The sequence below is a fragment of the Pipra filicauda genome, unplaced genomic scaffold, assembly GCF_003945595.2.
Source record: "Pipra filicauda isolate LSUMZ 115617 unplaced genomic scaffold, ASM394559v2 scaffold18_size4552066_pilon, whole genome shotgun sequence".
NCBI classification, from domain to species: domain Eukaryota; kingdom Metazoa; phylum Chordata; class Aves; order Passeriformes; family Pipridae; genus Pipra; species Pipra filicauda.
The window spans coordinates 2,983,419-2,997,351 of NW_024104298.1; the positions used below are offsets into that span (position 1 = coordinate 2,983,419).

The window sequence follows — 13,933 nt, forward strand, 5'->3', positions numbered from 1 at the left end:
TACTGACAGTGGAGCACAAACCACTAGAGAAGTTCTAAACATAACCTACCTCTTGATAATAGCCATTTTATACTAAAAATGTGAAAATTTCAGTTTGGCGTGTTATCTTCCAGTTACATACGATGAACACATTTACGTGCTTTGGGTACAAGCCTGTCCTGTATTCACTGAGTCCTAAGCATCAAATTAACAGGGTGCCACCTGTTAATTTTGGGAACATTCAAAAATGTAAGAATGTAAGGGTGAGTTGCATGTCCTACAGCAAAGTCCTCAGACTCAAGCATCACGTTTTATTCTATTTGAAATGCCCCCTGACTCACCCATAGCTCTGAGGGAACCCTGAACTGTGTTAATGGATGATTGAGAACTGTCTTTGTCTGTGCTTCTTGAGCCACTGCCTTAACTATGACAAACCCAAACCCCAACTCTGTCCCAAAGCCACTTCTGCTATTTGCACCTTTAAAGTCTCATCTCCGCACAACTACAAGATTTAATACCTACCCTTACTTGTGCAAAGTACCCGATTTTCAAAGTGGCTGCCCAGGCAGATGTTGTATTAAATGGACAGGAGGGAGAGACTACAACCAAAAGACATTTTCGGCTTGGTTACTGAAGGTTTTATCCTTTCAGACACCCACAAGAACATTAACAAAAAGCAATATACACAATGGATGAGGCTTTTAAAATAAATAATTCTCAGATACTTTCTTGAAAAGATTTTTCTATGACACTGCTAAATTAAATCCAGTAAGAGCACGTGACACCCTCTGCTCCATGAGAACAAAAATATCAGATAATAATGTATTTTGGATAATACTGCATTCTGTCCCAGGATTTACAGAAGTTAACAAGATATCCACTCGCCTAGCTCACTCAGCATCACAAATGGCTCTTTTCAAATGCTTACACAGAAATCCTTTGCTCAGAGCTGGTTTACAAATGCAATTTACTTGTTTTTACCTACAAGCCAGAAAACCAGTTGGCTACAAAAGTATCAGCTCAGCAACTTACTTTAAGTCAGTACATACAAGACCACTAAAGAAACACAAAGCTGGGGTTTTTTTTCCCCTCCCTGACAGCATTGGCCAAGTTCTATAGTTACAATTGTCAATCTGAAGAGAAGTTAATATAAACACAGCATTTTATCTTCAGCTTCTCAACAGACACATTAAATTCCTGCATAGTGACGAATGCAAGAAATCCCACTTTTTCTGCAGTTTTGGAAGAGCAGAGATCCTTGTTTGTGATCCTCTTCTCTCAAACAGGCGAGTTCTTCGGAAGGTGGCAAGTGACAAGTTGACACAACTGGTTCCTAGAGGGAGGGCAGACACTTACCTACTTACCTTCCAAGACTATTCCTACAAATGAAAGCAGTCCACATCTGGAATACACATGAATGGACACCATCAGAGCTGCCAGGGGCAGGAGGTACAGGCAGGACTGTAAATAAAATTAAAAATCTACTAACAGAAGTAGCGTAAAGGAACCACTTCCTGGACAAGTATAATTTTTTGTATTATTTATTTCTCCAGCTCTGCAGAGACTGTTGGTATTACAGATCTATAGAGCACAAAAAGCATGATACAGTGGTAGTTTTTCTAAAAGTCTCTTCTTCTGTTGGTCACACTTCAGCAAACAGGTCAGTGGGCTCATGCTGACATGCAGAGAACGTCTCTCACACAGCAAATCTACAGAATATCCAAAACCCCCTGATTTCTGAATTTCATGAGCAGCTCAAAATACAGTCAGGGTCATGCATACGAATTCATGGTTTTCCATGTTGCTGCACAGTGATGGACGTTGGCGTTTACCTGGTAACTGTGGGCACTTCTTATGACCATGAACTACCACGGGAATTCCAGATGAATTTCAGCATTAAGCCTTTCAGAGACAATCCAGGTTTTAAAAGTCATGTTTACCAAGGGGAATAGAGGGCAACACACAAAAATGACTGCAAGATTTAAGCAAGACAGAGCAATACTAATTAAGGTCTATAACTAAAGCATTTAGTAATAACTAGTTTTTTAATGCTTTATGAAAGAAAAATATCCTTTTTTCTTTATAGTAACACATTTCCTAGATCAGTTCACTTTTACTCCCCTCACTACCCAAAGTTAGTAAGGTATTTCTGAGATTGAAGAGCAATTTTTTCATCAATGTAAGGATAAACAGTATCAGAATGACTTTTTTTCCCAATATTTTCTATTTTTAATAATAACTCTTCTACAAATGCACTGATTTTCCTTATTGCCAGCAAGAACATTTGCCTTTTTGTGCATTTTGGGGAAAAAAAATAAATCAAACCAAAACAAACCCCTTGAGTTTTATATCAGTTTCCTCCACTTTCTTGACCACGATACACTGTCAAAATATAACACAGATCACACACACACTCATCAGAACTTTAATGAGGGAAGTACAAAGAAAATGTAATTTGCAGATCATTTTATTGTGAACTCCTGGACAACACAGGAGCTACTGCTAAAATACAAAAATGAAGTACTGGGGGCTTTTTTGTTCCAAATTTCAAGAACAAAACAGTTTAACAATTCAAGATTTTCTGCTTTTACCTTGGAGTAAATGAAGAAAAGAACAGTGAGGAAAACAGATGTAGAAACAAACAATGTGTTAATAAAAGTGGGAGGTTAAATGAAGGGGATGGTTTCTCCCTGACTGACCTCTTGTCAGGTTGTATTACTTTAAGCTGCTTTCCTTTATATGCTGATACTCACATATTTTGGGCAACTTGACTAAAATTTGGCAAGATGGTAAAAATGCAGGCATTAGATTTATCTTTTGTAAGACACAAAATGGTACCCTGTGAGTTCTCTTGGTTTGCCTGCCTTTTCTTTGCTGTTTTTCAGTTGTGTCCCACACATCCAAGGTTGTTGTCCTGTCACATTGCTCCTGAGCTACTGCAAAAGGATTTGCCTTAGAGTCTGAGGTCCTCTGAGCCATTCTGAGCATGATGTTGACTGCACACCTCAAAATCCTTTCTGAACAGCAGCGTCAGCAGAGATCACAGGTGCCTCCTGAGCTGCTTCAGACTCTTGTGTGAAGGGGATGACTGCTGCCCTCACCTCCTCAGCAGCTCATGGCTTACAGCTGCCAAGAACTTCAAAAAGCAGGAATGAAAGCCCAGTTGGAACTGATATGCCCAACTTCAAGCCCTTAGTTTTAATAAGGGCTGAAATGATGAATCTTGCTGTAGGTGACTAGCTAGTAAGTCTTGGACTATAGAATGCCATAAGATTTCAATTGGATCCAGTAGGGACTCATCTACTTCAAATTTGCTACTGACTTTGAAGTGACACCAAATATGTTAATAAAGAATCAATAGTTTCTCTAAATCCTTATTCTTGGAAACAAGCATCTGAGAATGGACCAGATGGGGAGGTCAGACAGTAAGAGAATCGCAGTCATCCTCTCAAGGCAGAAAACCTTCATGAAGCATGTTTGGCTTTTCAGTACACTTGGTATGACCACAGAAATGTTGCACTGAACCTCTGCCCTTTTGTAAAGCAAAAGCTACAGAGACATACAAAACAAAGCCAATTTGTCCAGGAAAAAATGTGGTTTTGAGAAAGCAGGTTGGTGGTACCTGCCTTGTTGACAATGGCAAACTACACATTTGATTTTTGGAGTTGATGGCAGTGAAATGTAATACTGACGAGAGAACAAAGAAAAAGCAGACCTGAAAGCAGGTCATCCTTTCCCTGTTCCGTGCTACACAAAGTTCTTTTCCTGGGATTGTGTCCCTATATATGTGCTCAGGCTCGTCCTATTTGTCAGTGAACCCAAATGCTTGAGATATCACAACTACCTTGGACATCATTAAGATGAGAGCTTGAATCCCACTGTTGGAGCAGAGTCTTCCTTCCAAATCAGCTTCTTCTGGCAGTGACTTCAGGAGTTGTTTTCAGCTTAGCAAGGCATCAGGTGATGTGTATTTATTTACAAGGAGAAATCAAAAACAAAACTTCTGCTGTTTCTAACATTACTTTCAAAAAGCGGCACATTAACTTGGCATCTCAATTTCAAGCTGCAGAGATTCCCAGAGTGCCAAACCCCTTCCTGGAACACTGAGGTCTCTCTGGCATGAACCAGCAGTGCTCAGTCTCTTAACAGATTGGGCAGGTCTTGCAGCATGACAGGGTACAGGAGTACACAAAGAAACTGCAGGGAAAATTAATGGGAGTGGAAACACACAGGAAAGGGGGATCCAAAGAGTGGTGTTCAGTCACAGACTTATCAGTCCACAGCTTTCACACAGAAGGTAACAAAGTGGTTCTGGAGACTAACAGGTAACTTCCACATTTAAACTAAGCTAAAACCTAATGAGTCAGCTAATACTTCATAGAATGGTTTGGGTTGGAAGGGACCTTAAAGATCATCCAGTTCCAACCCCATATGCCATAGACAGGGATACCTTCCACTAGACCAGGTTGCTCAGAGCTCCATCCAACCTGGCCTTGAACACTTCCAGGGATGGGGAATCCACAGCTTCTTTAGGCAATCTGTGCCAGTGCCTCACCACCCTCACAGTAAAGAATTTCTATTATCTAATCTAAACCTATTTTCAGTTTGAAGCCATTCCCCCTTGTCCTGTCACTCAAGGCTCTAGTAAATATTCTCTCTCCATCTTTCCTATAAAGGCTCCCTTCAGATACTGGAAGGCCACAATTAGGTCACTCTTTTCCAAGCTGAACAATCCCAATTCTCTCAGCCTTTCCTCATAGGAGAGGTGCTCCATCCCTACAGTCATTCGGTGGCTCTTACCTGATACAGAACTACAGGGCAGTTTCCTTCCTTCTCCTGAATTTAAAGACACATTCCCTCTGAATTCAGCTTCCAGGGCATATCTCAGCACTGGAGGCATCACATTTGTCTGAAACAGCCTCTCTGCTTTCATACAAGTAATCATGTATCATTGTCAGCCCCAAAATTGTCACCTGCCTGTTTGCAAGCAGCTTCAGTGTGCATGCTCAAGCTTTTCTTGTTATTATTAAAGACTCTGAGCCTTGAAGAGCTGAAGCAATATCCAGGCCTTTGTGGCACCTCTCAACTCATCCAAGCAGTAGATCAAATAAAGAAAAAATGGCATCTGGAAATTCAATTCCAGGAGGATGTGGGAGGTTAAGAGTAGTATTGACAGTACTAGAGAAGTCACTCAGGTGTTGTGACTTCAGGTGCATGTGAGTTTCTCATTATATTTCCAACTGAACTAAAATTCTTTTTTGCTTCTACAGTCCCTTGATTTGCTCTGTAGTTTAGCAGATGCCTTCCTTCTACCCAGAAATGGTTCTGTCTTCTCTAATTTCTGGTGATTTATACTTGGGACACTGCAAAGTGGAAACTCAACACCTCAGAAACAATCTGTGTTGAAATACCTTATTTTTGGCATGTTCCCAGCCAGTGAAGTCCTTGGTGCCAAGCTCGGTACCTGAGGAAACACTGCTGAGAAAACACAGGACAGAGAATCCATGGACAATACAGAAGAAGGCAGATGTTTGATCACAGCTGTTTTCACTATTAGCAGACTGCGGCCCATTTCCAGAACCAAAAATAACTTGGGTTTTATCTGCACTCCAAACTCTTATACAAATACTCTGACAAACTGGCTGCTTGTTTATGAAGATATGCAACCTCAGCAAACCCAGGTGCTCTTCTGTTCTCCCTGCACTTCCAAGAGAAAGCAGAGCTATACGACAATAGTTTGGTTTTAAGGGGAGCCAGGACATCCTAATTTGAGTCTTTGTTTGCATTATTCAAGACTTTGTCTTGCCCAGATCTCCACTCCCGTCAGTGTCCCTGCACCATCGGGACCAGAAAAAAATGTGAGGATCCACCTGGAAAACATCACTGGTGCATAAATGTTAATTTAGCACCTACAGAGACAGAAGAGTGCTTCAACATAATGAGCACATGATCTGAGGGTAGCAATTAAAGGAGACCCAGCGAGCAACAGTACTGTGACTGAACATCCCTTGCATAGTTTGGCCATTGACCTTGCTCACATAATTCCCAAAGGCACTCGATGGCTTCACCTTTGCTTTAGAGCATCTAGCAATCATAGAAGAGGAAATTCCAATGGGAAAAGCCTGTCCAGACATGGGGCTTCAGCCTGACACTGGAGAAGCAACACAGACTTGTTACGGAACAACGTTCTGATCCATTTCCAGCAAAAGGGGGATGAGCTGTGCCTCCACAGTAGACTCACCTTCTCATATGCACCACAGGAGAGCCGCAATCAAACAATTTACAAACACCTCACTTAAAAAAAAAACACCATAAAGCCTCCTGGCTGCGTGGCACTGTAAGGAGAAAACTGATTCCTCGGCTTCCCGGGTGAGCTGGGAAGGGTCGAGGACCCAAGGAATCCGAGGATGGTGGTGATGCACTGGCACAGGTTGCCCAGAGAAGCTGTGGATGCCACATCCCTGGAATTGTTCAGGGCCACGTTGAACGGAGCTCCGAGCACTCTGGTCTGGTGAAAAGGGACCCATGGCAGGGGGTTGGAACTGGATGATCTTTAAGATGCCTTCCAACCCAGGCCATTCCATGATGCCCAGGCAACGCTCCAGCCACAGGGTGGCCTGGGGGTCGCGTTCAGCTGTATGAAGAAGAAGAAAGCAGCAAAGCCAAGCCCCTTCCCCTCCGGCGCGCCAAGAAATCCAGACCTTTACTCACGCGCGAGGCGTCCCCAGAAGCCCGAATTCCCAGGCTTTCCTCTTCCCTTCCCTCCCTCGCGACTTTCCCGCCGCTCCAAGCCCGGGCCGGGCCCTTCCCCGCCCTCACGCCCCGGGGCCGCCGAGGCATCGCGAGACCCCTCGCGCCGCGAGTCTCGCGCGAGGCGCGCGCGGCGCCACGTGACGGCCGCGGGCGGGGGCGCGCGCACGCGTCGGGTGCCGCTCCACCTGTCACGGGCTCGGGAGGGGCGGGACGGGCCGAACCAACAGGGGAGGGAGGGGGGGAAGAAGGAAGCCCCCCCGCCCCGGCGTTAACGGGCTGCCCGACTGCCGTCGCCTCGGAGCCACCCCGGCCAGCACCGTCCGCGCTCCCCGAAGCCATTAATTGCTGCTTGTGCCAAGTGCGCCGCGCCCAAGGCAAGGCGGGGCAGAGCGCGACGCGCGGCTGGCCCCCGCCCCGCCGGTGGGGCATAGCCCCTTCCTTAAGTGGCGTCCACTCCCCCAGCCCGGAGCCCCCGTTACGCAACTCCACCCGAGTCCCTCCTCCTCCCCCTCCCACCTCACCGCCCGCCACTCCCGACACCTCCCCCAAGCCCCCGCCGCCCGCTTTTAAAGGCGCACCCCAACCTGCTCGCGTCCGCTAATCGCAAAGCTCGTGTGACCGACGGCGCGTCCGACCTATCATAGACCGCGGATCCGCGAAACTCCGCCCCCTCCCTCAGCCGCCGGCCAATAGGGTGAGGCCGGCGGGGGGACGGGCGGCGCGCGCCAACCGCCCCGGAGAGCGCAGCGGCGGCGGAGCGCTGTGACTGACGTAAGTCAACAAAGGTCACGTGGAGCGCGCCGGCGGCGCGGATTGGCCCGGGGGCGCGGCGCGCGCGGGGGGGGCGGGGAGGGGCCGAGGGGGGGCTCGCGGCGGCGGCGCGCGCGGGGTCCGCGGGGTGACACAATTGCAACAACTTTGGGCAGCGGCGCCGCCGAAGTTTGTTCGGGCGGCAAAACACGCCCCGGACCGCGGGGCGGGCGGGCAGGGTGGTCCCCTCTCTCCCGTGCTCCTCGACACCCCAAGTCGCCCCCCTGCCCGCCGCCGAGGGGCTGAGCGGCGATGTAAACACCGCTCCGCCGCCATCCGCAGCCGCCGCCTCCTCCTCCTCCTCCCCCGACTCTCCAGCGCTGGGGCTCCCTCCCCCCTCCCCTCCCTCCCTCCCTCCCTCCCTCCTCCTCCGAGCAGCGGGGCTTCCCCCCGCCTCCCTCCCTCCCTCTCCCCTCCCCTCCCTCCCTCCCTCCCTCCCCCTCCCTGCCGGCTGTTGTTGTTGTAATAAAAGTTGTGGTGTGTGTGTGTGTCGGGCACCCCGCCCCGCCCGGCGCTGGGGGGTGTTGGGGGCGCGCAGGGAGGGGGGGGTGCGATCCGCGAGTTAATTACGCTGCGTTTCCATGAAATCGTGCGGAGTGTCGCTCGCCGCCGCCGCCTCTGCTGCTCCTTTCGGGGATGAGGAAAAGAAAATGGCGGCGGGGAAAGCGAGCGGCCAGAGCGAGGAGGACTTCGCCAGCTTGACAGCCCAGGAGAGAGAAGCCCTCTCCGGCCTCGACAGGTACCCGCTCCCCACTCCGCCCCGGCCGCCTCCGTGTCCCGGCTCGGCCCGCGCCCCCTCCCCGTGTGTCCCCCCCGCTCCCCTGCCCGCGGCTCCCCGTGTTGCCGCTCCCGGGCCCCGCGCTCTGCCCTCGCCCGCCCGCCGCGCCGACTCTCCGCTAACGCCGGTGCCTCTCTCTCTCTCTCTCTCTCTCTCCCCTCCCTCCCGCCCCGCTCCCCTCCTCGCAGCCGGCTCTTCGGATTTCTGAGGCTTCATGAAGATGGCGCCAGAACGAAGGCCTTGCTGTTAAAGGTAAGCGCGAGGGTGGATGTGGAGCGGGGATGGCGCGGGGAGGGGGGGGTGGCGGTGGTGGAAGGGGGGGGAAAGCGGGGGATGGGGGAGCGCGGCGGCCCCGCCGCCCCTTCCCCCGGGACCCCCGGGCCCGCACGGTGAGTGTGTGCGGGGGGTGTGCGAGGGGCACGGACACCTCCCGCGGGGTCCCCCACGCGTCGCTGCCGCCTTTGCCCCCTTTCCCCACCCCCACCCCCCCCAGCCCGAGCGGGACGAGGGGGGAGCGCGGCCATGCGGGTGTTCCCCGTCCAGCCCCGGGACGGAGAAAGTGGCGGAGCCCCGGGGCCCGGAGCGGACGGGCCGGGGGAGGGGGGCGCGGGGGCGGAGGGGGGGGAGGTGGAGGACGAGGAGGAGGAGGCGGTGGCAGCGGGGGGAGAGGAGGGAGGCAGGGCGCGCTCGGCGCTGCTGACGTTGCCGCTGCCCGGACCCTCCCTCGTGATTTTCGCCTCGGGAGCGGGGCCGGGGCCGGAGCCCGCAGGGCAGCGCGGGGTCCGGGCCGGGGCGGGCGCGGCGCTGAGCGGCCCCCGGAGCCCGTCGGAGTGACTTGTTTACTCGCCGGGCCCCGCTGCCTTCGCCCGGCCCCGGCCGAGCCCCGCGTGCCGCCCGGCGGCCCGGCCTGACAGCGAGCGGGGCGTCCCGCCCGTCCCGGTGTGTCCTGCGAGAGGTGTTTGCCTCCGCGGAAAGTTGTTGGCCCTGTCATTTAGTTAAGTAATGGCTGCTCCTGTCGGCCCCAAGATGGCCGGACAGGGAGGAGAAAGGGAAGGGGGGGGAGGTAAACACGAAACAAACACCGGGGGAGCGAGTGTGGGGGAAGCGCGGAGCCCCCGGGGAGGGCCGAGGGAAACTCTCCTGCGCATCCCAAGTTCTTTCTGGGCGCTTTTCCTGCTGCTCCGCGGCGCCGGTGCCCTCCTTATCAACCTGTAGCACGTTCTGCTGCCCATCCGTGAGCTGCTGACAAAGGCTGTGCGGGCCGAGTGTCTGCCAGCTGTGCTCAAAACACCAAACGCCAGGGAAACCTTTGGGTAACAGGATAAGCGGGGCTGTTTTTAAAATGCCACCCGGCTGAAGCGGAGGGGACGGGGCTTCTCTGGTTCCTGCTTCCTGGCTTGTTCCTGTCAGTAGCCTGGCGTTTGACACTGCTCATCCCATTGTTGTGCCCGGGCTGTGTCGTGGATGATTATTTTTTTTTTTTCGTGTTGCTGGTTTTGGTTGATCTGAAGATCTCCCTCCGAACCGTGTTGAATTGGATACCCCAGGCCCTTCCTTGTGTTTAGGTGTTTATTTCTAGCAGGATTGGAAAAGCTCAATGTCAGGACGTGGAGGGGGAGGGGGGAAGGATGGAAGGAAAAGCAAGTACACTTTTTCTTTGTGCTTGTATTTTAAAAAAAATCTCGCGGTTTCCTTTCGATTTTCGGAGTTATTTATAAGAGCACTGTTTCCCATAAATCAAAAAGGTAGGGGAGTGACATGTCAGACCAGTTAAATAATGTACGTTAACTGTTGGTAGACCAGAATTCGTGTCTGCTCTGTGAATGCTGCTGTGGCTGTCGGAAATATTAGACAGAATTCCGTATGGGATAGAGCTTAAGGATGCCAGATAGCAAATAAAAGCATCATATGTAATTAGATCATCTGTCACATAGCGTTCCTGGGTTTAAGTTTTATTTTGTGTACTGTAAAATCAAGTAATGCAGGCAGCAATTCAGCATATTAGTTGAGTTTTGGAGTCCTTTCTTACATATAATGCATTAATGCTTTTTTTTATGTCAGGCAGTTGTAGTTTAGTATGTACAGTCTGTTGAAGTTGTGGGGCATTTTCATAGTTTTGAAATATATTTCTAGAAATACCACTGTATGTTTTGTGCTGTATTAATGTATGAATGCATGCAGCAAATACTGAAAAAAACCCCAAGCAACCAAATATTTTGGTGTTTCACCTCAGTTTTCAGACAGCGTTTTGGACATTTATGAATTGCACAGGAACTCACGAAGCTTGTTCTTCATAAAACTTGTCTCTGAGAAAGGTGGATTGTTAAGGAAGTAGAAGGATTAAACCGTTACTGTTTGGTGCAGAGATGTTCGAGAGGGATTTCGTGGCTTGAATCAGTTTCGGTTTTGTTTGTTCTTTTTACTTCCAGGGACTGTGCATGTGTTTCTGCCGCTGTTATTGATAAGTAAGAAGTTGTTATTTTTAAGGTGTTTTCTCCTTAATTCCTTTTCTCTGTGCATGAGGCTTCGTGCGATTTATGCTGTGCAGGAAGGTTTAGGGTAATTAATCTAGCAGACCACTTTAATTCCGTGTAGCAGTTATTTTTATTGTACAAAGTGTGGCCGTATGTACGTGCAGTTAATTAATAGGTTTTACAGCGATAGCAACAAAATCTTTCCTTTTGTGCATGGAGCAACAACAGCTAACAAAGACCCTAGACTCCATAATTATGAAATCCTGACTGACTGATTTAAGAATCTACAGCACATTACAATGTAAGATTTATGTGCAAGTGTAGCAGGTAAGGAAAACCATTGAGTCATGTTTCCAGAGGAATCCTTCACAAAGGCAAAAATTTACCTTCAGTGTGAGAGCAGCACACTCGCCACAGAACCTTTTCAAAAGGCTTCCAGGCTGGAGCAGTGACTCCTCTGTGAGGCCTGGAGTGTTCCCTGGTTACCTGTGGTTAAGGTGACGTGGGCAGGGTGCCTGTCTGGGGAGACTGGAAAGAGGTCCTGGGTTGTGAGTGTTTGGGGAACAACTCTGGATGCTTGTGCAGCAGGAGGAGTCTCGTGGGCTTCCATTTGGTGCCTCGAGGAGGAACTCCTCGTTTTTGGTGGGGTTCACTGAGGCGTGTGTTGGCTCAAGACACTTGGGGGAGATTCAGGAGGCCTTTGCAATGGGAACTCTGATTTAATGAAGCCACACCCTGACAGAATTTAATAAGGAGAAAAGTGGGATCTGTTTCAGGGATGGACGAAGATTCATGTCCAGAGCTTTAATGTGGTTGTTGGTTTTATGCATGCCCCAGGTCTGGGCTGCAGCCCCCCTTTGCTGGTAGTTTTGCTTTGTAGGATGTATGGCTGTAGTGTGGTGAACTAAGTTAAGTCCTGCTGCTGGGTGCAGCAAATCAGAAGAGCATATAAGACATCAGATCTATATAGTTTTATGAATTATTGAAGGTATAGACTAAAGGTCAGGAATATTGTATTGTTGCTCCATGTATTGGATATGTGATAAGCCAGAAGAAATCAAACTTTCCTGTAATGGTGTACACACTGTCAGTGTGTGTGACAGAGGAATGGAGTTTGCTGCTGCCAAAAATTTTGTGTTTATTTTGCAGAAAGGGAGCTTGAAAATCATAGTTTGCAGCTAGTGTGGTTTTGGGGGAGTGGAGGCGGAAATTGAGAGAGAGATCACCTTTCAAACTGGCTGAAATGCTGGAAATCCAATGTAGCCAGTCTTGTGTATGAGAAAGTGCTCACTATTATGCTTCTGTAGTTGACAAGAACATTAACGTGAAGGAGGAAAAAAACCCCAAACAAAAGCCCTGCTGCTATCTTGATGTCTGTTTCTCCTAGGAAGACATTCTGGCAGGAGGTGAAGCTTAAAGATTATTTGGGGGGGGGAGGGCGAGGACATCCATTGTATTGGAAGTGAATTGCAAAGCATTTCCTTTTTCTTTCTTTCTTCCTTCTTTTTGTTTTCCTTTTTTTTTTTTTTTTGATGATACTTCCAGTATTTAGCCCAAGTTGACTTCATTGCAGTGACAAATTGTTGTTTCATAAGCTGTAATTGGCATGTATACAGATGTAGGTTGATGTAGCTGGTCTGATGTATTGGGTCTAAGATGCTTGTTAATTCCTATTCATTGAGTTTAATCAGTTTGTCATATCCTGTGGACAAAATCTGAAGCATGTTTCCATTTAGAAGTATTGATGTTGAAGTCGATTTAAAGAGAGATGGAGTAGTTCCGCACAATATGCCACGTTTTAGTCTGTGTTACCTCTCATGGTTTTGCAGCCCTTTTGTTTTCCAGCTGATTTTAAAAATGGTATTTCCTTTGTGTAAAGGCCACATGTGCTGACAAAATTAACAACGTGCTTATCTGTGCTTCTATTAAGCTTACAAAGTAAGTGCACAGTGACAGTATTCTTTAATTTTTCTTACAATTCTCAGTGTTGCTTGTTTAAAAATAGTTTTGGACAGTGTGAATTAGTATATGTTGACTTCGTCCCTTCAGTGTTGACATTAATGTTAATTTTCTACTGATCTATAGTTAAATATCCTCAGTGTTATTTATAACAGTCTGCTTGAAAAATAATTACGCAGAAAAACATTTTAGCAGGTTAGTCTCGGTGTAGTGAAGTTGTTTTTCTTAATGACTTTGGAAACATTTTGGCTTAATTTCTTTTCATCAAAACAAAGAAATATTGCTTGAAAAAAAAATTATAGTGTTTACCTTTATATAATGGCAGTGCTGGGAATTGAGAAGCTGGGAATTGGTACCAAGAGACATTTGTAAAGCATTCCAGGAAGTGGGCAGCCTCTCCAATTTCTGTAAATTTATATCTGAGCTGTTCCTTTATGTGTTTTTAATACATTATGCATTTCTAATTATTTGTTTATTATCTACAGTACTGTCTACCCTGTGGAACAAGTTGAAGTTGGTTAAAATTTTGTAAATTGTTTTATGAGTGGAACTGGTTTTCTGGCCTTTTTTGAAGGTGTCACTTTTTTTAAGTGTGTTTTTTGGATAATCATAACTGAGCCATAGATTTTTTTTTAAGATCAGCATTTATTTGTGTGCAGTTTGGGCTTTGTGTTAATAGGATCGGGCTTTTTAGGATCCAGTTAAGCTGTAGTGAGTTGACATGTTCTATAGTTCATGGTTGTACCATGTTTTACTTAGAAATTACAGTTGCAGTGTATATAATATTTATATATCCTGGTACTTAAAGGCTTGATTATGTCTTTGCATTATTTGCAGTTCATCTGGTATTTAAAAAAACCCTTTTTTCTTTAAATGGACATTACACAGTACTGTAAATATGAAATACCTCGCACATTTTGATACTTTCAAAACTAGATTTGGGGCATATTTCTTTAAAACAGTGGGGGTTTATTGCTCAAAACACACATTCTCGAACATTTTGGCTGTTTCTTAAGTTTAAAGTGCAGTATTGGTACTACTTTCACAAGGCAAGGAAAGAGGTGAAGTCAGAAATGTTACACTTGTCATTTTAATACATTAATGAAGAAACAAGGATGTATCTCATCTCCCCAAATAACGTGCTTTTGTTGAGGTGTAATTAGGGTTGCAGGACACATGG

The 13,933-nt window shown here is 47.7% G+C and overlaps 2 protein-coding genes across 17 annotated transcripts in view; one reads left to right on the forward strand and one right to left on the reverse strand.

Annotated features, from left to right (window-relative positions):
- Positions 1 to 602: 602 nt before the first annotated feature.
- LOC113998888 (atherin-like) lies at positions 603 to 7,168 on the reverse strand. Of its 4 annotated transcripts, XR_005563142.1 has the most exons (3): positions 5,391 to 7,168; positions 3,824 to 4,176; positions 603 to 1,951 (listed from the first exon to the last, which is right to left on the reverse strand). XR_005563142.1 is itself a non-coding variant. In XM_039380218.1 (2 exons), exons 1-2 carry the CDS (start codon positions 7,159 to 7,161, stop codon positions 1,845 to 1,847), a joined length of 588 nt encoding a protein of 195 aa, XP_039236152.1. In that variant the 5' UTR covers positions 7,162 to 7,168; the 3' UTR covers positions 603 to 1,844. The 4 variants fall into 4 exon arrangements, 2 of the variants coding, with proteins under 2 accessions (XP_039236152.1, XP_039236154.1); XR_005563143.1 differs by having other exon boundaries at positions 603 to 3,923; XM_039380218.1 differs by lacking the exon at positions 3,824 to 4,176 and having other exon boundaries at positions 6,681 to 7,168.
- A 742-nt stretch (positions 7,169 to 7,910) lies between these two features.
- Positions 7,911 to 13,933, forward strand: part of KDM6A (lysine demethylase 6A) — a 151,347-nt gene continuing 145,324 nt past the window's right edge. For 3 of the 13 annotated variants that reach the window (XR_003544672.2, XR_003544675.2, XM_027742044.2), the window contains exons 1-2: positions 7,911 to 8,281; positions 8,509 to 8,572. Coding sequence is in view for 7 of the 13 variants with exons in the window: in XM_027742044.2 (XP_027597845.1) it covers positions 8,124 to 8,281; positions 8,509 to 8,572 (222 nt within the window). In the remaining 6 variants the exon portion in view is untranslated. The remainder of the gene's footprint in view (positions 8,282 to 8,508; positions 8,573 to 13,933) is intronic. The other 10 variants (XR_003544677.2, XR_003544676.2, XM_027742045.2 and 7 more) reach the window with 5 other exon arrangements.